Genomic DNA, 23,236 nt, shown 5'->3' on the forward strand with positions numbered 1-23,236 from the left:
GGTATACGTAGGTGTATAGGGCATGCCGGTAGGTGTATAGGGCATGCCAGTAGGTGTATAGGGCATGCCAGTAGGTGTATAGGGCTTGCATTTTCAAGCCTTCCCATCATCAATCTCTTCTCAAATTCAAACCTTACACGCCGTAGGAGTTGAGCCTAACCCTACTCCAAATAAGGGTTTTTTGCCACCTTACTTTCACTATACATGTTCATTCAACATTCCTTTTGGTTGAAGTGATTCTGAATACAACTTAGGGTTATGATTACTTTTAGAAAAAAAGTATGTATAATATTTTTGTCACTCTTTCTTTAACAAATTTGGATATTCTCCAAGTAAAGAACAATTCCCATCTCTCCGGTGGTAGAAATAAGTGGTCAGAGCCCAAAATTTGAGACTCGAAATCAAGGACGAGACCATTAAATTATGCAATGAAAACATGTAGAAATGAGATACGCAAGAAGACCTTACGAAAAAAAATTTGCAAAAGAAGAAAATTTTCAATCAACGAACAATGTTCATGTAGTATATGAATTTCATAAGAGAAAACGTATGATGTAACTATGTGTGACTCTATAGACTCCTAGACGCTCCGGGTCACTCCTCTATGGTTTCAAGACTCCCAAACACCCTCCCACCTCGATCAATGGCATCATTCACCTGAGAAGAAAAGGAAAAAAAAAAAAAAAATAGAAAGGGATGAGTCTTAGTAAGCAACTTACTTTTTGGCTCTTCTCGCATCCTTAATCCAGTAAGTATCCACGAGTTTTGTTCTAGTGATAAGATAAGGAATCACTACAAGGGGAGTAAGATTCGGATTACCTTGTTGATCGAATATCTCAAGTCAAGAACACTTTGTTTGAGATTCGAATCACTCCAGAAGCAAGATCGATCATGTCTAGCTTCAATGATTCTTGTTGATCAAATATCTCAAACACTTGTTTGAGATTCGAATCACTCCACAAGCAAGATTGATCATGTCGAGCTTGAATGATTCTACATGCAACCTAAACTACATAGAGTTGCAAATAAACTTAGCCATTGGCTAAACAAAGCACAAATGCTCCTTTTACTATATCTTCTAAGTCTACCTTACAAATACAACAAACATGGCTTTATATAGCTTCAAAATGAAACTATTAAAGACATTCAAAAAGTTGTAACATTCACACTTTATGGCCATAATTAGCCATTATGTAAATGTAACCGAAATTAAATAAAAAGTCTTAAAATACAATAACTCTAAATTACTCTAAATTATAACCCACCCAAAATTTACAACAATAAAACTTTATTCTTCTTCAATGTAGCATGAATTGAAACATCTTTTGATAATTTTGACAACCTTTTCTTCACATCTTCATTGAAGCATATTGTATGATTGATGTCTCTTGGTTCATATCATCTAGGCTCTAGGAATTGTGATATAAGTTTCAATGCTATCTGAGCAGTTAGGTACCCGACAACTTAGTGGCTTTCCTTATTTATGCAATGAATAATCAGTGTCCTAAGCTAAATCCGTAAAGTGCTTTGAACATCATATGTGGGGCTTAGCTGACAACCCTCCCACAGGACTATACTGCTATTAAAGTTGGGGGGTTGCGATCTCCTATGGGCCAGTCAGCTACTAGGTTAATCTATGGGGTCCTTGCTGCCCATCTCATGAAATTATTCACACTGCTTAAGTCCGAAGAGATACCTCGATTGTCCTTGGTTATCGTGGTTTTCTACTAGGTTTTCTAGGGTAGGTCTTAATGGATTAAACACTATCTCTAAGGTTCTCGTGCAAAACCTCCAAACCTATTGTGGTATGGAATATTGGGGCTTGAGCCTGTTGGCCGCTCTTCGTACCCTAAATGCACGGTCTCCTAGAGACATCTTGATCTAGGTCTTGATCTAGTCCGATTAATCTCTAACACACTAGTCTAGGCTCGTTGTTTCTTCCTATTCTCAACAGAAAAGAAAATGTAGGCAATCATACACTAAATAAGTCAACTCTAAAAAGAAATAAAGAAAAGGGTCTACAAATGAACAAATGAATATATATGGATATGATTGGATGAAGTCGCTTAGTTGTAAATCTTACGTAAAATATAATGTTGTTTTTGGGCCACAATCATTTTTATTACCAAAAGTGCACAAACATTATATATATAAAAAAGAACATAATCCGATGATTATTGTACATAATTTATGTTGGCGACAAAACTTAGAGAACTAATGATTCCAAAAAACAATAGACTTTTTTTTTTGTTAATGTCGATGATTCATGTTACAATAATGCAGCGAATCCAGAGCTTGTCATGCTCCAAGATTTCAATTTCCTAACCTTCTTATAAATCATATCTTTATAAAGTCAAAATTAAGGTCTAAATTTCATTACAATTACATCTCTCTCCATATTATAACATAAATATAAATTCTTTTGGACTGAAAAAAAAGGGTTTTAACTAACCAGATATAGGATCTCAACCACTAATGAAACTTTAAAAAAATTAATTCATATATTTTTAAACTTGCAATAATCAATAATAATATATTAAATTAGAATTAAAAAAAGGCCCAATATAAATACTCTAATTAAAAGTATATATTATAAATATGACACCGCATAATTAATTACATTGTTTAAGCATTTACAATATGGTTATGAATGATAATGATCTGGGCGTAGCGCTATTTTCTTTTCTACAAAGTTACATAATTTATATAAAAAAGTATAAATAAAAGCAGAAGTACAATAAAGCAAGCCCGCCCCATTATAATGATAAAGAAAGCACATTATAATGATAATTAGGAAAAATAAGATTTAAAAAAAAAAGCGCACGCCTAAAGCTTAAATTAATTAGCTAGCAGGATGACCACAACGACTCCCCCATGTTGTCCATGGAAAAATAGGACTTGTTTTGCGGCGGAATGTTGATCTTGCCCGACGGCGACGCAGTCTCCGGCGAGTGTCCGGCTGTCGGGTTCGACGATGACGATGTGAATTGACGCATTCGCATGTGTACTACTTCCGCTTGCGCAATCGCTAGCTCCGTTTGTAACAGATCGATTTGCTGTTGCAGCGACGATATGGCTCCCACGCAGCCGTACACTGGATCTCGAACCCTTGCGTTCGCTTCGTACACCATCGAGCTCACGGCGTCGCTCCGCTGGTGCTCCGGCAACTCCTATTCACATATAAACAAGCTTAGCTTCTACTATGACGTCATAATAGTATAAATGATGCTAAAAATATAAAAAAGAAAAGCTTGGGGTCTGTATTGTAATTTCCCAAAAGCTATAAGCCTAATGGAGCTTAAAGTTGAAGGGAATTAAATAATTAATTAAGACACAAATTATACACTTTATATTAAGCAAAGAAATTTCCTCAAAGCTAAGCTTAGCTTTAATAATGTGAGTGGAAAGTTCAGTGGTAACCAAAGGGTATGGTTAAAGGTGGGTTTGAATTGACCACTAATTACTACAAATTAAACCACCCCTTTACTCTTTCCGACACCAACCAATCTCCTCGAACTGTTTTTGGGCTTACTTTTTTAAGAAGTTGACACCTTTCAAACACTTGGTTAGCTGCTTCAGTCTCTTAGCTCAGCTGATATGATTAAAATATAATATTTTAACGCGTTAAAAAATATATAATTAGGAAAAAAACATATTGAAATGTCAATGTCATAGGGTAATAGGATTGTCGGTAAATAATTTAGAGTTTAGGGACAAAATTTAAGAAAAAGGAAGAATTAATAAAGATTGCAATATGGTAGAGTGAAACCTGTAACATCTTGTTGACATTACTAGCGCCGAAGACTTTATGGACGCTGGCGAACTTATGCGGCTCGTCGGCGGGGAAATAAGGGGCGAAAACGCAGTCTTGAGCACATCTCCGACGAAGAAGCTTACAGGCGGCGCATGGGGCAACAGCGCCTTGTTTCCGTCCACTCTCCTTCATTTCTCCGGCGGATATGTGACCAATTCCGGTAGCTTCCGAACAAAATTCAGGTCAAAATCGAGTTTTGAGAACGCAGAAACAAAAAGAGGGGGCGAAGAAGAAGGAAATGGAGGATGTTATATAGAGAAGTCGCGCCAAATCTTTAAAACGGACCCACCAAAGAACAACCCTTTAGATTTTGCCTCTAAAGAAAACAAATTATTATTTTTTTAAATATATTTTTTTTTGGTGAGAATATCTTTCTTTTGCCCCCACATATTATATTATGATATTTTGTCTCCCTCTCTAATTTATTTTCCACATCCTTTTCTTGCTCTCTCTTTTTTTTTTTTTTTTTTTTATAAAAATTATATTTCTTAAAGTAATTCAACAATTCCCACTTAATATTATTTTATTTATATAATTTGTGACATCTTAACTATACCACATGCTATGAATTACAATGTAACGCTCTAATTCTATAAAAATATATTAATTTAAACTCCTTGATTTGATACCATTAAGCACCAAATCCGCCCTCTCAATTCTTGGGTTTTTATTTTTATTTTAAAAATAATTAAAATGTTCATCCCACTTTAATTACATTCTCCACGTGGGACCTCCCTGTTTTTTTCTTCTTCTTAATTTCTATTTAATTTAATATATAGTACGGAGTGGAAGTAAGTTTGCTTGAATCTTAAGCTAATCTGGGTGTTTATTAAATGTATGGAAATGTTTATAAAATGAAATTGGGCGGGACTTTTTCGTACATTTCATTGACAAAAACCAAAATTAAATAAATATAAAAATAATAGCAACAAAAGAAAAAGATACGAACGACAAGATTGGAATCCAAAATGACGAAAGAAACACACGTGCTTATGCTTTAATTTATGGACTTTTCTGCTATAATAAGATTGTATACCATATAATATGTGATCTTATTGATATTAACACAAATTTTTATTAATTTTTTTTTATAATTATTTTCAAGCAAGTTACATCACTTAGATGCGATTTTCCTTATGTTTTTTTCTTCGTTAAATTTAATATTTTATGATAAATGCTACCCTCCATCTTCCAATCAACTCTTTCAAATTAAACCATATTTATTAATCTTATCTTTTCATCGCTCAAATGGAGCCTATAGTCTTAAAAAAAATCTCCAAAATTAATTATTTTGATTTCATAATTTGGAAAATTAATAATAATAAATTTAATGTTTTCTAAAACTTTTTTTTTTATTTTTATTTTTATTTTAACAGATATGGTTACATACATAAAGAAATCAGTTATAAAACAATGGCTACACAAGAAGTTCATCTTAACCGCCCACTAGGATTTGTTCTGTTTGAACAGATGTGTGTGGAGGGGTCATATCATTTGGCCAATCCTCGCCGAAAGTATTGATAAAAACATATGAAGAAGCTTCAAATGTAATTCATATTTGAAATGGACAAAACATTATATATTAATGTTTTGATGTCTTGTCTTCTGAGATGAAATTCTCTAATTGGTTTGTTTTTTTTTCTTTAACGTAAGATTGTCATCACCCATGTTCCTTCTATTTGATTGATATTGAAAATTGTGATTTGTTTGTTTTTTAAACGTGGGTTGGTTTAGACGCTTAGATTCCCTTATCACGGAAATGTTCAAATCAAAGAATTAGATTTATTTATTTTTTTAATTATATTGTGAGTTCCCTCCTCGGTTAGAGAGAGGAACGAAACATTCCTTACAGGATGTGGAAACCTCTCTAGACATGTTTTAAAACCGTGAGGCTGACGACGATAAATAACAAGCCAAAACGAGCAATATCTGTTAACGGAGGGTTTGGGATATTACAAATGGTACAAAGTCAGACATTGGTCAGTGTGCCAACGAGAATGTTGGACCTTAAGGGAGGTGAATTATGATATCCCACATCACATCAGTTGGAGAGGGAAACAAATATTCCTTATAAGGGTGTGAAAAGCTCTTCCAAGTAGACCATTTTAGAACTGTTAGACTGTCGGTAATACATAACGGGCCAAAACAGGCAATATCTGCTAGCAATAGGTTTGAATTTTTACAAATGGTATCAAAGCCAAACATTGAGCTGAGGACGTTGGATCCCCAAAGGTAGTGAATTGTGAGATCTTACACCGATTGGAGAGAGGAATAAAACATTGCTTATAAAGGTGTGAAAATCTCTTTCTAATAAACACGTTTTTAAATCGTAAAATTGACGACAATACATAACAAGACAAAGTAAGTCATATCTGCCATGGTAATCCTTGAAGTTTACACAAATTTTAAATGTGTTGATCATTCAACTATTAAAAAGAAAAAAAAAACATGTGTCCTCTCCGGAATATACGGTTGATGTGGGAAAAATATGAAGTTTATTTATTGAAACTAAATCAAGAGCAACTAAATGAAATTAAAAGAAATGACGTCAAAATTTAGAATCGGAGGATTATTAAAAAAAAGTTAATCAGATAATTAGCTAAAATTTCACATAATCCCAAACACATTCATTAAGAATAAATTAAAAGGTGGAGTTTTGAGTAGACACGTTAGGCTCATAATTGTGTTTTAAAGGATGCAAAAACGCGTTACCATGAAAACCTCAACTGCTAATCCATCTAATCTCAATAATTATGGAAACTTTAATTAATTCTTTTAATCACATATTAGTACCACTAATTAATCAGCCTCATCAATTCGGAGCTGACGTGGAAAGCTCATCCATTTTCTACTAAATTCCATTTCTTTTTTTCCATTATCGAACCGATTTTATTTTACAGTTTCCATTGGCTACTGAAAAAGATATACAATCCTATTTTCCTATGTATGCTATACTTTTTCTTTATAATATTTTATTGTAAAAAAAGTATTTAAATCTGACTAATGAACCTATTTTCAAGTCCACACTTTTTCTTTTTTCCTTTTATTATTAATCAAGTTGAATATTTTGTTTTTTTTATATAAACAAATATGAAATTACATTTTTTTTTTTTTTTTTTTTTTTTTTTTAAATTTCGTGTTAGATTGTTTTGTATAAGAAGAAAAAAGAAAAAAGAAAAAAAGAAAAAGAAAAAAGAAATCGACATGTCGTCCAGTGTTATTATGTCCACCACGATTTATTGCGTTATGTAGTTCATCAGCAATCGAGTGGCGGTAAGAAAGACGTCGACGTGTACAGTAAAGAATTTGCAGTCGAATCGTAACTATCGAAACCAACCATCGCTATTCGAGCTCCGACGCCTTCGCTTCGGAACATTTTCGTCATTTCCGATTCCATCTCGTTCGGTGTCTGTGATTCTCACACCTCCAGTATTGTATGAACTAAGAAGGTGATCATGGACGCCGCCAAGGAAGAGTTTCTCAGGGTGTTCGGTCGAGATTACGGCTATTCTGGCGCTCCTAAGACAATTGATGAAATTCGAGCCACTGAGTTTAAGCGCCTAGAAGGTAAGATTTCGATCTAGTTTTGAAAAAGTGATCATAGTGGACCATGGAGCTGTTCAATTTGTCGAAATCTTTTATTCTTTACCATTCGTTTTTCTATATTTTAATAATTAAGAGTATGTATTTAATTGGCTTGGAGCGAAACATTCGTATTATTATACTTTTTGTTTACTTCTGCTTTCATCATAACCAAGCATCCAAATTTCGGTAGGTGTTGCATATTTGGACCATGCAGCAGCAACTCTGTATTCCGAGCTACAGATGGAAGCGATCCTTAAAGATCTAACTGCTAATATCTACGGAAATCCTCGTATCCTGCAGTTGAAAGACTCGAGTCCTTTAAGTAATTTCTTCCAATTTAATTCTGAATTGCTCTGGATTGACTTCCCTGATAACATCTGATATAGCTTCAATAAATTACCTTCACTCTAAACCTCGAAAAGCTGTTTGAGATGAATTTTGAAGGTGAATACTTACTTTACTGTGTAAAATTGCACTGCTACTTCCATGCTATAGCCTCTAGGATACTTTCGTTCAAATTCTAGATGTCATGTGGAAAAAGGCTTTTCAAAGATGCTTAGCTCTACCTTTTGTCTAGGAATGCATCAAGTACTCTAACTGTAGACACTCAAGATTTGAGCCAGAGAATCTGATTCAGACAGAGGATGCTTAGAGCAGCAGATATTCTATTCATAAACTAAGAAGCATGTTTAAATTCAGTGAAGAAATATTAGGATGGTCAATGTCTTCATACACCTGCTTTCTACTAGTTAATTTTATTCTGTCTGATGAGTGTGTGATTAGTTCATGGTTTTATACTACTTCCTTATCTCACACTGTACTTGAGTTCTTTCTTTTTGGACGGTGCTATGTAAGAGAAATTTGAAGCACTGCGAATCTTAAATCTTCCAAACAGTTATGCGTTGTCTTCTATCGACTCTGCATGTTTCATCATGAAGATCAAGTCTTTGCCGAAGTAGAACCATAGAGATTTTAACACAACCTCTTACAATTCTATCTATCTTTTGAAAAAATTCCCAAATAGCATTTTTCTCTTTCAATAGAAGTGCTCCAAGTATCTTTTTGTAGAAGGAACTAAAAAATAAAAAAAGCACTCTGACAACCTAAAGCAAAAATCTATCAGTTTTGCGCTATGATGGCCATGTAGCACACATTTCAAATAAAACACTTGGTATTGCAGTGTGCTGCACTTGTATCACGACATAGTTGTGGTGCCCATCCTCAGATTTGGGGGCTTGGGATTCTTCATATCCTAAATATCACATCACCTGCCAACCTCACACTCTCTTCTTTTTGTTTTTAGTTTTCCTTTTTTTTTTTTTTTTTTTTTTTTTTTTTTTTTTTTTTTTTTTTTTTTTTTTTTTTTTTNATCAAGTCTTTGCCGAAGTAGAACCATAGAGATTTTAACACAACCTCTTACAATTCTATCTATCTTTTGAAAAAATTCCCAAATAGCATTTTTCTCTTTCAATAGAAGTGCTCCAAGTATCTTTTTGTAGAAGGAACTAAAAAATAAAAAAAGCACTCTGACAACCTAAAGCAAAAATCTATCAGTTTTGCGCTATGATGGCCATGTAGCACACATTTCAAATAAAACACTTGGTATTGCAGTGTGCTGCACTTGTATCACGACATAGTTGTGGTGCCCATCCTCAGATTTGGGGGCTTGGGATTCTTCATATCCTAAATATCACATCACCTGCCAACCTCACACTCTCTTCTTTTTGTTTTTAGTTTTTTTTTTTTTTTTTTTTTTTTTTTTTTTTTTTTTTTAAGAGAAACAACTACATAGGATTTCATCGATGAGATGTAGTTAAAAGAACAGAGGAGAGTTCCTAGCCAAAGGAATTACAAAAAATTCTTCCAATGGGCCATAAGTGTAGCTAAGTCATAGTTTCTAAAGAAACTGGAATTTTTAACCAAGTTATGACTAAAAAGACTAACGATTAAAATGTGATTGTTCCTCGTTGAGTCCTTGAATATGTGATTGTTCCTCTTGTTCCAAATGAACCAAAGGAATGCCGTCATGGAATGGAAAAGGTTTGCTTAAGGGAAGCTTCACCCAATAGGCTCTTCTTTTCGGGTTAGAGTTATTTTTATTTTGGACATTTGATGATTAGACTCTAGAAACCGACAATGTTGCATGTATTGGTTACATCAATTTCAATGTTTTTTTTTTGGCTCCCTTTGTTGCATGAATTTATTAGATTAATTTGAAGTTTCTTAAGCTACAGTTAGATAGCCAAAGTGATTCTAGCTTTGCCACTTCTGACATTGTAAGGAATGCTCGCCAACAGGTGTGTGTATTTTAATCCATATACTCCTTAGTTCCTGACCCAAGCACTCTGAATTTTTCTTAATGCAATTATTTCATCTTATTAGATCATATAAGCATTGAATTTCACAGTCGTACACACCTATGAAAAAAATACGTAGGTGGAAATGTTTGGATTAATTATGGTTTTCATTGTACTAATGAACATCCACATTTTTGGCATTTCATATTTCTTGTTAAGAAAGGTGTTGTGAATGCAGGTCCTTGACTATTTCAAAGCATCTCCTAAAGACTACAAATGCATATTTACTTCTGGTGCAACAGCAGCACTAAAATTAGTTGGCGAAGCTTTCCCATGGAGTCACCAAAGCAGCTTTGTGTACACAATGGAGAATCATAACAGTGTTATTGGAATCAGGGAGTATCCTTCTGAGCGATTCTGTCTGATGTTACTTTCATATGAACAGCTTTAGCCACCTTTGTTTTTGTACACTTCAGGGAATTTTTTTGACGCCAAGTTTTGAACATTGTGATTATACTGTTACTAATGGCCATTTCATTGATTTTTCAATATACTCTAGGTAATTGGTTTCATGTTGGGATTTTGAGTGTATCTATCTAATGTGGATGCTTATAGGCCAACTCTCTGTAAGACATGGATATTTTAGAAGATTTATTTTTCTTTTCTAGAGTATTCTTATTATTTGTAGTTTAAAATCCATGAAAAATTTCTTAACTGTTATAAGATATGCTCTTGAACAAGGAGCTCAAGCTTATGCCGTAGATATTGAAGATACAGAACGAGATGCATTCACAGGAAATATTGTGTCGGTTCAAGTAACTAAGCACCAAATGCTAAGGAGAAATGAAGCCAAGTTTCTGGCTAAAAATCATACAGGTTTGTCTTTGGTTGTAGCTGGTAACTCATGTTCTACATGTGCAAGCTAAGAGTGATGGGGTTGGGGAGCTGTATGCCTCCTTGTTCAAACTTTGGTGCAATGATCATCACATGACTTTGGTTCCTTTGAGCTGTTAGCCTCCTTCAAACTGGTCTACTTAACTTCCCGAGTTTCTATCAATAAAAAAAAAAAAGAAAAAAAAAAAAGAAAAAACCTTCCTAAGTTGAACTCGGGCCACATGATTGCATCAATTTTAAATTCTAGCTCCTATTTGGGCATAATTTGAACTACTTGTTTTCTGTTAACAAATCATTGTATTATGTGAGTTTAATCTTGATCCATCTTGGCTTTGGTTTATTTGATGTATGGACACTTCTATGCTCATTATACATTTTTGTAGGAGAATTTGATTCATCTTATGACTGATGATGGTAGCATCAATTTTGACGGTGTTTTTGCAACTTATAACTTATCTTATTGTTCACCTCGTGCAGGTAGCGCGTATAATTTGTTTGCCTTCCCTTCAGAGTGCAATTTCTCTGGTTTAAAATTTAGCCTTGAATTGGTGAAGACTGTGAAGGAAGATTCGATTAGATACTCTGATGGCTCTCCATCTTCTAAGTAATTAATGCCCCTACTTCTGTCTTAAGTTTCTAACAGCTTTGATCCACTTCTCATCACGCTATGAAGGCCTACACTTCTAACGTATTTGGCAAACCGTGAAATTTGGACTGAATTTATTCAATCTTGTATTTAATTGAGCCAATATAATCAAACACATTCATATGGGATAAAGATGGTTTTGTGCTGTCAGTCCTCTCTTGATAAATGCTTATTGTTGATCGGATGCAAATACAGAATTGAATCCTTTTGTTCTTTCTGGTTTAGATTATATATTTTTTTAACAGCTTTCATTTAATATATATGTTACTTTTGTTATTACCATCTATTCATTGAATTTACATATGTTTGAGGTCTCAACTTGTAGTGGACACTGGAAGGTTTTAATAGATGCTGCAAAAGGATGTGCGACAGAACCACCAGATTTATCGAAGTATCCTGCTGATTTTGTTGTCTTCTCTTTCTATAAGGTGTGTTTGCAATATTTTAGATTTTCATGAAGCCATTACCTTAAGCGTTGTGCTTTGTTAAATATTCTTATTAACTATTTCTTTATATTTTTCTGAACTAGCTGTTTGGGTATCCAACTGGACTTGGAGCTCTCATTGTTCATACTGGTAAGGCTCTCTCTAAGAGCTTCGTAATCTATTTAGTTACTTCATCAGCATGATTTAAGTTTATACACCTGGTTAGTGTTCTAGTATTACTAATGTTTTAAAAAATTAAAGGTGGCCTCAAATCTCGAGGTTTTTTTTCTCTTAAAAAGGTTAGGCATAAATTTCAAAGCAGTATGAGGATTAAGCCCTCAAATTTAATAAAACAATTATATGAATCATACAAACATACGATCAAGTATATTACATATGTGATCCACTAACGTCTTTTCCATGTTGTCTTTTGTGCTACAATATAGTACTCTTGTTTTTCCTCATTTCTCCTAAGACCGAAATAAAAAGAAATGAGTTGACCTTAGACATTTCCTAAAATTAGTTTATTCTTCTCTCCCTTTTAGAGCTATGTATCATATATTAAAGTTCAACTGTATTAATGTTTGACGGGTTTTAATTGTATCGACTTATACCCCATATTATTGTTGAAAAGGTTTAAGTTATTAACTTCTAATTCTAACTCTTTACTATTTTAATATTGCAGATGCTGCCAAGTTGTTGAAGAAAACTTACTTTAGTGGAGGTTTGTATTCAGCTATGTTAACTGGAGATCGCTTTCTTTCTTTTCTTTTTTTCTTTGCTACTGGGGTGGTGGGAACAAGAACCTAGAAATTTCATTCCACAGAAAAAAGTTACGAAGAGGGAAACGATCTCTATAAAAGCCCTTACATTACAAAAAAAATGAAAAAACCTTCAGCTGCAGCTCTCTATCATTCAACTGTCCTCTAAACTCAATTTCCTCACTCGAGAATCTATCAATAAACTGTCTTCTGCTTAAAGTCGGGTTGCACAACCTGAGAAAAATATTAGACTATCTGCAGGTAGCTAATTGAAGTTGTATCAATTTCTTTTACTACATAGGCACGGTTGCAGCTTCAATTGCTGACATTGACTTTGTCAAGCAAAGAGAGGGCATCGAGGAACTCTTTGAAGATGGTACAATCCCATTTCTGAGCATAGCGTCTCTATGCCATGGGTTCAAAATTTTAAATTCTCTAACTATACCTGCAATATCTCGGTATGCAAAATGCATCTTTTAAGATGAATATTTTCTCTATAGATTAATTATTGGTAGAATTCTGTTCATATAACCACGCTCTTTGGCTAAAAATATACAAGATCATATTTTTTCATTCTTGGAACTTTTGTAGTTTGCTGCTTCAAATTTTTTTTTGAGGATTTTATCATGGTTTGACTTGTGCTTCTGAAGTTAGGATATAACCAAGCTTTCGACTTTAGCTATCTGAAAAGAAGTATAATAGTATGTTATAATCACTATATTATTCTCAAATTCTTTGCATTTTATCTGTCTGATGTGCCAGTTCCTCCGGTTGACATGTCTGTTGTACTGTAATGTTCTTATTTTGCGCTGTTTTAGATTCTTTTCTTGCTTGCTACTGCTATTATCCTTGTATTTAGTTTCCATTCTATATATCTGTATCTTTCTCAGTAGGGGTATGTATGCATGTTTTGTGTTTCTTTCCATCAAAGCAAAAAATTGAATTGTGTAGGCTATTGTATTACGTCCTTGTGATTAAGAAATTTAACGGGTGACAATAGTACTCATCAGTCGTTAATCTCTCTTCCTTTTTTTTGCTTATTTTTACTTACCTTTAATTGTTAATTTGTACCTTTTATCACCCGATTATTTTATTAAGCATACTTGACATCATTAACTGAAGGCATACCTCATCCCTTGCCACATACTTGAGGAACGTACTTGCGGCTTTGAGACATGAAAACGGAACAAGGGTATGCACTCTCTATGGAAGTTGCTCTTCCAAGGTTAGTCTTACTGCAAAGATTTGGTTGGTTCAAATCTTTCTAAAAATTCCTATATCGTTAGTTTAGAGGTTTTGTATTCAAATAATGTTCGCAACATTATTGTTGCACAGGAACAAAGTTGTGTTAAATCAGTGCTAAACCAAAAGGCTTAAGAGCATAGCGTATAATATATTTAATTTTTTATTCATATTCTCAACACTTTTCACTTGTGAGCTTGAAAATTAGAAATTAGTACAAGATTCAACAGTGGACTATAGTATGAGACAAGAAAAAAGGATACTGAAAAGGCTCAAACTTTGGTCCTCGTGCTTTGATTCCATGTTAAATTCTGACTAAACCCAAAAGTTGTTATTTTCATGTAGCAATATGAAAGGATCCAAGATAAACATATACCAAGTCAGCAAATAGGCGTTCAGTTGTGATAAATATTTCCATTTAAATATAATTATTGATTCCTATACAGTCAATATGCGGTAGTCAATAACTTTTGTCTTTGTTATAACTTAGTCAAGACAAAACAATCGCCAGGATGGCAGATGGCTCAAGTAGGCTAAGTACTGGCATTATATTAGTTCCCATATCTATCCCACCTTCCCAGATGGTTAAGTTTATGATACTATACCCTAGATCAACAGGTAAGGAATGGGTGGCATGCTTTAGATGCCTCAAGCTTGGGCTCAAGCCTAGATAGACCCCGATGATTGAAACATCATAAGATTGAGTTTGATATCAATAATCAGGTTTTCTTAAAACTTTGATCACGCTTGTTGCTTTTCTTGGCAAAGAAGGTGAATCATAAGCTCTCTTCATGTTTGTTGTCCAGAAGGAATAGTACGGTTGCACTAATGGCCATCATTAGCTGTTCCATGCATTCCAAACGTGGAAGGCTTTGGGACCAGGTGCTTTACCAAAACTGCAACCACGATTAGACTGAAGTTTGGAGTGGTTTATGAAACTACAATAGCTTCTGGGTGTGCATAGTCATTGATGGAACTGCATGGGAGGGACTATCAAATGCACGAGTCTGCAGTAGTTTGAAGCCTCACAAGAATTCTTAGATACCTTCTAGAAGCAGTTCCCTTCTTTCCACTTGAGGGCGAGGTGTTGCTGACCTTGAGGGTAATGTTAGGCACCCAAATTGTCTGAGGGTTCTAAGAAATGAAAGTCAAATACTCAGGTTAGGTAGAGAGAACATGTCAATTAAAGAAGGAAAGTAGGAAATCAGAGAGGTGTTTGAGGATTGATAAGAGGAGGCGATTACAATTGGGAGTCCTAAGTTGTAGGCTTTCAACTTGATACCTATTAGCATGCTATGAATAGGTTGGAAAGAGAAGGGTACACATATAAATTTTCTCAACACTTCTTGGCGTGCATCATCAGAGAGAATGGCATACATGGATTTGATTTCTAAGACTTATCGATAAGAAGAGTACTTTAAGGGGGGGATACTTGGTACTGGTTCTCACCTCAACCTCATTTCTAATTTGGAAACAATTGGAAAAATCTCTTTAGGTGTCAAATAACTAAATTGTGTGGAATTATAAATCTGAGGTCCAATATCTGAAGCCGTGATATGAAAATCAAGTCTATATTTGAACAAATCAACCCGTCCATTTTTATGGGTACCTGGAGCGTAATCATTTTCCTTTTGTTCGAATTACATTTAAGCTATTCATATGATTATTTTGCTTGATTACAAGAACAAGCTATTTATAAAACATCACGGTTATGCACCATGCCTATGAAGTGATAAGGCGTGATGCATTAATATGATGTGTTAATGATTATGTTGTCCTCACTTTCAATTTTTCTTTTCAACTCTTGGTATCTGTGAGAATTAAAGCTTATAATGTAATTTTTCCTTTCTAGACACTATGTAACAAAATGGGTCCTTTAGTCTCATTCAACTTGAGACGACCGGATGGATCTTGGGTTGGTCATCGCGAAGTGGAAAAACTGGCCTCTTTGTATTCGATTCAGTTGAGGGTAAGTTTTTTGTGTTATACTGTTTAAGTTCTATGATTTCAATTTTCATTTTAAATGATCGTTAGTTGATTTTTTTTCCTGTTGATTATTCTCAATTGATTTTTCGTCCTTTTTATTTCCTCCTGTGGTAAATATGAAGGTCGGTACTTTATTGCAGGCATTCAGCAGATTATGTTGAATCATATCCAAGCTTATGGCAATCATGTTCACTTTGTATTTGGATTTTTTTTTTTTTAAGAAACTTGAATGTATTGTAGAAAAAAGATTGAAAAATAGAGCCTAGGGGCAGGGATAGATAGAACCCCCACAAGAAAAGACTAATGGAGAGCTTTCCAACTTCTTTGAATCGTGGACAAGCTGAAGAATTTATTTGTGTCACACACCACCAATAAACAATAAACTGTACATTGCTACAAAAAGAGGCAAAATGTCTTAAAAAATTATACGGTTTCTTTTCAACCAAAGATTCCACATGGTAGCTCAAACAGTCATATACTACAGTCATATACCAAAGTGTTAGATAAAACCTGATTTTTCCTTATTTAGATTAACACGATTACCTTCATTCTCCGTTTGACCATTCTCCGTTTGACCATTTTAGGATAGGTTATATTTAAATAGGAAATTTGTTCAGAATATTTTCACAACCTGGATTAAAGGGGCAGTCAAAATTTATCATTCTCTCTCTTCTTATTTTAAGCATTTTATTTTCCTTCTAACAACCTGTTGTCGACAATTTCCTCTCACCGAAAATAAAGGATTTCCCGATTATTTGAAATCCAACAAGTGGTATCGCCAGGTTGAAGCCATCGGTGTATATCATCGCAGAGGAGCCAACCTATCAACAATCAAGTTGAATAGCTCAAGTGGCTAGAGCGTCGACCTAACAACACACAGGTCTCAGGTTCGAGTAGAAGAAAATGCAAAGTGCAAAAATAAACACATCGTCGTGGACCGTCTCAGGTTCGAGTAGAAGAAAATGCAAAGTGCAAAAATAAACACATCGTCGTGGGGTCCATCTCGAGCAGGCTCGCTCACTCCTCCACGTCGCCAAGTGCCGGCATCTCCATCACCACCATGAAGAGGTCGTGGCCGACGCCGTGATGACGGGCGTCGAGTTGTCGTTGAGCGAGTGATCAGGGAGACAACGACCGCCGTGGTTCAGTATCTGATATTGACAAGGTCCACCTATAACGAGTGGACCTTGTTGATGCGCGCCAACCTACCTATAACGAGTGGACCTTGTTGATGCGCGCCAACCTACAGGTGCGCAAGGGTTATGGCATGCTGTCGAGCCACAGAGGAAGGAGAAACGATTGAGTACCGGGAGGATCGGCTGGCGTTTGCCGCCATATTACGATCTGTGCCCCCAGAGATGCTGGCACATCTCTCTCCACCAAGCGCACCGCGCAATCGGCCTGGGAGGGAATCAAATCCCGTCGGGTCCGGTGTACAGCGAGTGCGGGAATCCAACATTGAGCAGCTGCGGAAGGAGCTCTCGAAGATCCGCTTTTAGACTGCAATTTAGGAGGAACGGGCAGGATAGGTTATATTTTCTCATTTGCTTTGGTAGCTACTGACCGTCTCTTCATTTGATTTTCTGTGTAGACAGGATGTTTTTGTAATCCGGGTGCCTGTGCAAAGTATCTTGATCTATCTCATTTGGATCTTGTTACAAATATTGAGGTAAAGCTTTTTGTTTACTTCTATATGTGGGTCATACATGAAAATTTTCACATTTCATTTGCCTATTTGACTTCTACAATTTCTAATGTCCTTCTTAATTGGCTACTTGGTCCAGGCAGGCCATATCTGCTGGGATGATAATGATATAATTAACGGAAAACCATCTGGTGCAGTGAGGGTATCCTTGGGGTACATGTCAACGTATGAAGATGTCAAGGTAAATAATTTATTTTCAGTTCTATTAATTCCTTTGGCCATGTGACATACTTAAAGCATCGTTCCTGGACTAAGCTTTTTGGCTTAGGTATGTATAACCTTTAATGTTTGTTACCTTGAAAGGACATAATCTGATTTTACATGCTTAGATACATGATAATGATTTCATTTTTGTGTGTTCTCACTTCTTGAACTACTTCGACAACATTTTTGGATGTTCTCTGTCTTATAGCAGAAATTCATTGATTTTGTGACAAGTTCCTTTGTCTCGACGCCAACTCATTCTAGAGATTTACAATTTTGCGGAAGGTCCATCCCTTTCACCGACACAGGTTACTTTTCTATCACTCTCTCAGTTTTAAGCTCGTTAAATTTAATTTAAGTGATTGTTTTTGGTTGGTCTCATGTGTGTGTGTGTGTGTGTGTGTGTGTATATATATATATATTACTATTTTCATTAATGAACGTATGATATAAATATTTTTAAAAAGTTAGTCCTTTTAAAATGATAAAGCTATTAAATTTCTATTGGCTGACATAAAAATAATATACTACTAATTTTCTTGAACTTTTCCCAATTTCTTGATATTGAAAATGGGGTGGAAATGAGGCTAAAAACCCTAAAAAGTTGGAGATAGAGAATATATCCCTCACCTTACCTCGTACCCTCGTATGGTGCAATCCCTCCTACCATTGATATCTTTTAATGAATGTCTCTGCTATGTTTTATGCTTAACACTGTCGAGTGTTCTTTTTCTCTCTTTTTTCACTGTCAAGATGCGGCTTGCACAAGTATTCTTCTGTTTAATCAAATCTATCTATGCTGCTGCATGGTTCGCTGTACAGTCTCATGATACTGAAATATAGAGCTGGAGGACACGTTGATTATATGTCTATATGTGTTACTGTTGGTGATTACCTCTTCATTTATTAATTTATCCCAGGTTTTGAGAGCAGATATTCAGCTTTTGGAGTTGACCTCAAGTCTATTACTGTCTATCCAATAAAATCGTGTGCAGGATTCAGCACAGATAGATGGCCATTAAGCAGTCGAGGTATCCATTTGAAATAACATTTTTTTTAATACACAGAGGGAGTACTAGAGCGAGACAGGAAACTAAATTAATGCTCACTATACTGGTTTCCTGAAATAGTGGAACATAAGTTTGTTTAGGGATCTGTGAATTTCACACATCAGGTTCCGAGGTTAGATATGCAACCAATCAACCTGCCCAGTCGTACTTTGGGAGGGTTATTGTTTTGACCTGTTACAGATGCTCTTAACTTTCATTATGGTTCTGTTGATCTTTTTCCTAATTTAGCAATAATTTTTAAATTCTCTCTTTGATTTGAGTAGGGCTTCTTTATGATCGGGAGTGGCTACTTCAAAGCCTGACTGGTGAAACTCTTACACAGAAGAAGGTGAGCTATTCTTCTTCATAAACTTCTTACATGTATTTTTTTAACACGTATGAACACCTCACCATCACGAGAATGTTGATGGAGAGCAAAAAACAGCATTTGTTTGCTCAAATATTTGCAAATCCCAGTCAAACCCCCAGCTCCGTAGGTCTTACTCTTATTTCTGTTTAAGTTTTCACGTTCTGCTTAAAATTTTACTGTTACAAGGCTTTTGGATGGTTTTTGATTTAACTGTTCTCCAACATCATATGGTTAATGACCTTTTTTTCTGTGCTATCTTCTTACTATTTGCACGAAGGACTAAATATAGCGTTCACTGCACCACCCCACTGGATTAGTCAGTTTATCCCTCAAGCATTTTAGAATATATCATATTAGTTATAGTCAAGCTCTACCGTTTCTTGAGGTAGTTACAATTAATATACAGAAAATATGCTCGTAAGGAAAATCTTATTATGGGGTAGGGAGGGGCAGGCATGCTAATATGGAGGGAAAAAGACTTCAATTTTTTTTTTTTTTTTATGGCTAATCAAATGGAGATTGCATGAAATGGGTATTTATTGAAGTGAATTCAGCTCCAAACACTTGCGGCTCCTTCCAAATTGCCAAAAAGAGTTGAGGCATTTTTAAACTTATCCAAATAGCCCCTGCTTGACCCTTGAACTTGGGGATTTGCATAATTTGAATTAACTAGTAGTAGCACCTCCCGGAATGACCCCAAGCAAAATGAGAGAAACTAACTAATTTCTTACTAATGGCATGGAAAAGTACGCCAAAGGTCTGATCTTCCTACATTGACACGCATTTTGAGCTACAAGTACTTGAAGTGTAATTGAGAATGTCACTTTTGGAGTTGGCCCCGAGTATTAAATTGATTTTTCAGTGGTCTCAAAGTATTCTGGGACATACGAAGACATCATTTAATGATTTATTAAAAAGAAAAAAAAAAGGTCGATTTGACCAATAGTACAAGTTCTATAATTTAAACTGTTCAAGGATAAAGCAACGTTCCCTAAAATGGAGAAGTGGAAGATCATCGTTCGCCCTGCAACTCGACCTATGATTTGATACAGTCATGGGGATTACTTCTAACTTCAATCAATTATGACTGAAAAGTATGTCACGGGACTCTGGAAGTGATTTTATTTGACATGCTAGATCTAGAGAACCTGTGTCCTCGTTACTTCTACTTGAATCTCAAGCACATTGTTAAGGGTTTCACGCTCCCTCTTTTAACTTTGTTTTGAGAAATTCTGACACTGCATAGATAATAGATCTTCATTCTCGTTCAAATATTTATAATTGACTTTTAATTCATCTGATATTGTTCTTAGGTTCCGGAAATGTGTCTTATCCATACTTATATCGACCTCAGTCAGGGAATATTGTTTATCAACTCCCCACGTTGCAAAGAGGGACTGCAGATCATCTTGAATTCAAATTCTAGCAATGGAAAGAGAGAAGAAATAAGTTTGCGTGGTCAGATGTGAGTAATACCATGTTGTAGGATTATAAATTGTACGGCCCTACATTAGTGGAGACTGTTGGAAAATTTTAGAAGTTGCTGTATATACAAGTCTATGTTTATTTTCTGAACTTCTGAGGTTGGAATTAATTGTGATTCTAATGTTTAGATATCAAGTCCAGGGTTATGACAAGGAAGTTGATACTTGGTTTAGTGCTGCTATTGGTCGGCCATGTACTTTGTTGCGCCATTTAAGTTCCAGTCATTGTGTCAGCTTGGATGAAAGAGACAGTGTTGGTACCTGTCGAGAATCACGAACTTGCTTGAATTTTTCCAATGAAGCACAGTTCTTGTTGATATCCGAGGAGAGTGTATCAGACCTCAATAACAGATTGAATTCAAGTATGTTATTGATAATTTTATACTTGCAACTACCATGAATCTTTTCTAGTTATTGATAATTATCTGTTCTGTCCTTGTTGAAGTGGTATGCCAGTTTAATACTGTTGAAGATTTTGAATCAGTTGAATGTTATTCAGATGTAGACCTAGCTTCACTAGATTCCAATTTTGGTGATCTTAAGTTTCATTGTCTGTAGCAGATGTTGGAAAGGACGTTCGTAGAACATCAGTTCAAGTTAATCCTATGAGGTTCCGGCCAAATCTTGTCATATCTGGTGGCAGACCTTACGCTGAAGATGAGTGGATAAATATTAAAATTGGCAACAAGTTCTTCAGAGTAAGTTCCTTCTCTTCGAAATGTTTGTATGGAAACTAGTAGAATGCTACTGACATTAACCACGAACCTTGGCAGTCAATCTGTTACTTGCTGCAAATCTTTTTATAAGTGGTCAGATTTGTTTTCATTTTTAGATTCAAACCAAACCACTTTTTATCTGTTAAGCCTACTATGCTACTATTAAATACCCCCATTGAACCCAAAAGCTTAAGCTGGTGGGTTATAGTAAATATAATCTTATATCAATATTTTAACCCTCTTCACTTGTGGTATTAGAGCAGGAGATCTTGATGAGTTTCAATAAATTAAATCTTTATTCGATATTTTAACAATTATATAATTAAATTTATCATAACCCGTTATCTTATGCTTTTAGGTTGATTGTAGATTTAACATGATACAAGATATGGAGATCTAGAGTTTGAAGCCCCATAGTGTCATTTTCTCACCCGTTGATATTGATTTTCACTTGTCTAGACTCACAAAATTTCAAGCCCACAAAAATCTATCAGCTTAAGTTTTTAGCGTTAATTGGTGATTTACCACCATATATGATCATTCTATTTCACCCTGTTTATAAAGTGTATGTTGTTTACATTTCCAGTCTTTAGGTGGATGCAACCGTTGCCAGATGATCAATTTTTCAACCGACGCTGAACAGGTCCTGAAGACAAATGAACCTTTAGCTACTTTAGCATCTTACCGGAGGGTGAAGGTTAGGATTTATTTTTTATTTTTTTTCCTTCCTGGTTCATTGTACAAGTTAAAATCGTAACACGAGGTTAAGGTATTCCATTGAAGCAGGGGAAGATTTTATTTGGGATACTGCTGAGATATGAATGTGAGGCCGAAGAAGGAAACAGCAATAACTCGTGGCTTCGGGTGGGAGAAAGTATAACCCCAGATTCTAAGCAGCTTCGAGACACACATCGTATACATACCGACATGGCAGCGTGTCAAGTAGGGAAGTCTTCTCGCTAAGCATGGCTGAAGATTAGTTGAAGTATTCAGGTGTAGAGAAATCCTAAAAAATAATGCAGTTATCTTGGAGACGGAACAACTCCCATAGTATTAAAAAAGGCACCAATTTGATGGTCATAAAAGATGGACATTTCTCAACAAATATTGGTATTCAACATTCCTCCCTTAATTTCTATTAGAGGAAGATGGCCTGCTCGCCGTCCATCCCAAATTCTGACTCTGAACTTCAAGAATAAGGATGACGATGTAAGACTTCCTTAAACAATGTATTTATTACTATTTTATGTATTATTAAAGGTTTGAATTCACAAAATTATACGAAAATGTTGGCGAATCGTTTAATTTTGATAATGTAAATAATTAGAGAACTTTACAATCAATCCTCAGCCATTGGTTATCATTTATTTGCCTTCAAAATCACTTCTCTTACAGAAGCAAATAAAAAAAGCAGAAACATAAACCAAGTGGGTCGCTATCAAAAATATCTCCTGAGATAACATTGATGTCATTCTGGGAGCATCAAATTCCATTATTCTAATGCGAAGTCATTATTTCGTAGTACACAGATTTGAAAAGTCTAGAATCTCAAACCATTATTCAACTCTCTTTCAATTAAATTATGAATTAAAAAACCTGGGTTCATTGAATGTTAAGAGGCTGCTGCTCAATTTTTGGATCATCTCATCACATGGGGTCGTTGAAATCTATATATTAGTTAGCCGCCCCTGTGTCATCCTCCATCATTAAAATAGTGATATGAGTATTTAAATGTTAATCTTTACAGGGAAACAACAAGTGGGAATCTTAATGTGGTATGAAATTACACGTACGCCAAACAAGATATTGTTTTGTGAAATCTAAGAGAGAGAGCGATGGGTATAATAAGATTGATTTTGGCATTCCAACCCTACGAAGTTTCATTGCTGTTTCTTCTTTCTAGAAAATCTATGCATCAAACATAACATATTCTATTGATCCTCAATTCCTACGAAGTTTTGTTTTTGGGGTGTTGCGTTGGGGCAGGTTTTAGTTTAACTAGTGCCTTGACTTCAACATTTACTCGTACAACATAGGAGATATTCAACATTGTTATAA

The 23,236-nt window shown here is 35.1% G+C and overlaps 2 protein-coding genes across 10 annotated transcripts; one reads left to right on the plus strand and one right to left on the minus strand.

Moving 5' to 3' along the window:
* Window positions 1-2,569: 2,569 nt before the first annotated feature.
* On the minus strand, window positions 2,570-4,056 carry LOC111451283 (LOB domain-containing protein 4-like). Its single transcript, XM_023091649.1, has 2 exons — window positions 3,770-4,056; window positions 2,570-3,170 (listed from the first exon to the last, which is right to left on the minus strand). Exons 1-2 carry the CDS (start codon window positions 3,944-3,946, stop codon window positions 2,847-2,849), a joined length of 501 nt encoding a protein of 166 aa, XP_022947417.1. The 5' UTR covers window positions 3,947-4,056; the 3' UTR covers window positions 2,570-2,846.
* Window positions 4,057-7,000: 2,944 nt separating this feature from the next.
* LOC111451282 (molybdenum cofactor sulfurase) lies at window positions 7,001-22,475 on the plus strand. 9 transcript variants are annotated; one of them, XM_023091646.1, is made up of 22 exons: window positions 7,001-7,381; window positions 7,590-7,688; window positions 9,638-9,696; window positions 9,935-10,095; window positions 10,421-10,572; window positions 11,068-11,194; window positions 11,562-11,664; window positions 11,766-11,811; window positions 12,347-12,385; window positions 12,724-12,880; window positions 13,545-13,647; window positions 15,517-15,633; window positions 17,242-17,319; window positions 17,435-17,536; window positions 17,768-17,867; window positions 18,480-18,590; window positions 18,893-18,957; window positions 20,292-20,443; window positions 20,592-20,824; window positions 21,021-21,160; window positions 21,765-21,875; window positions 21,948-22,034. In XM_023091646.1, exons 1-22 carry the CDS (start codon window positions 7,270-7,272, stop codon window positions 21,957-21,959), a joined length of 2,379 nt encoding a protein of 792 aa, XP_022947414.1. In that variant the 5' UTR covers window positions 7,001-7,269; the 3' UTR covers window positions 21,960-22,034. The 9 variants fall into 9 exon arrangements, with proteins under 9 accessions (XP_022947414.1, XP_022947408.1, XP_022947410.1 ...); XM_023091640.1 differs by having other exon boundaries at window positions 7,002-7,381; window positions 21,962-22,475; XM_023091642.1 differs by having other exon boundaries at window positions 7,002-7,381; window positions 17,771-17,867; window positions 21,962-22,475.
* Window positions 22,476-23,236: the final 761 nt, after the last annotated feature.

Source organism: Cucurbita moschata, unplaced genomic scaffold (assembly GCF_002738365.1).
Source record: "Cucurbita moschata cultivar Rifu unplaced genomic scaffold, Cmos_1.0 Cmo_Scf00013, whole genome shotgun sequence".
Classification (NCBI taxonomy): Eukaryota; Viridiplantae; Streptophyta; class Magnoliopsida; order Cucurbitales; family Cucurbitaceae; genus Cucurbita; species Cucurbita moschata.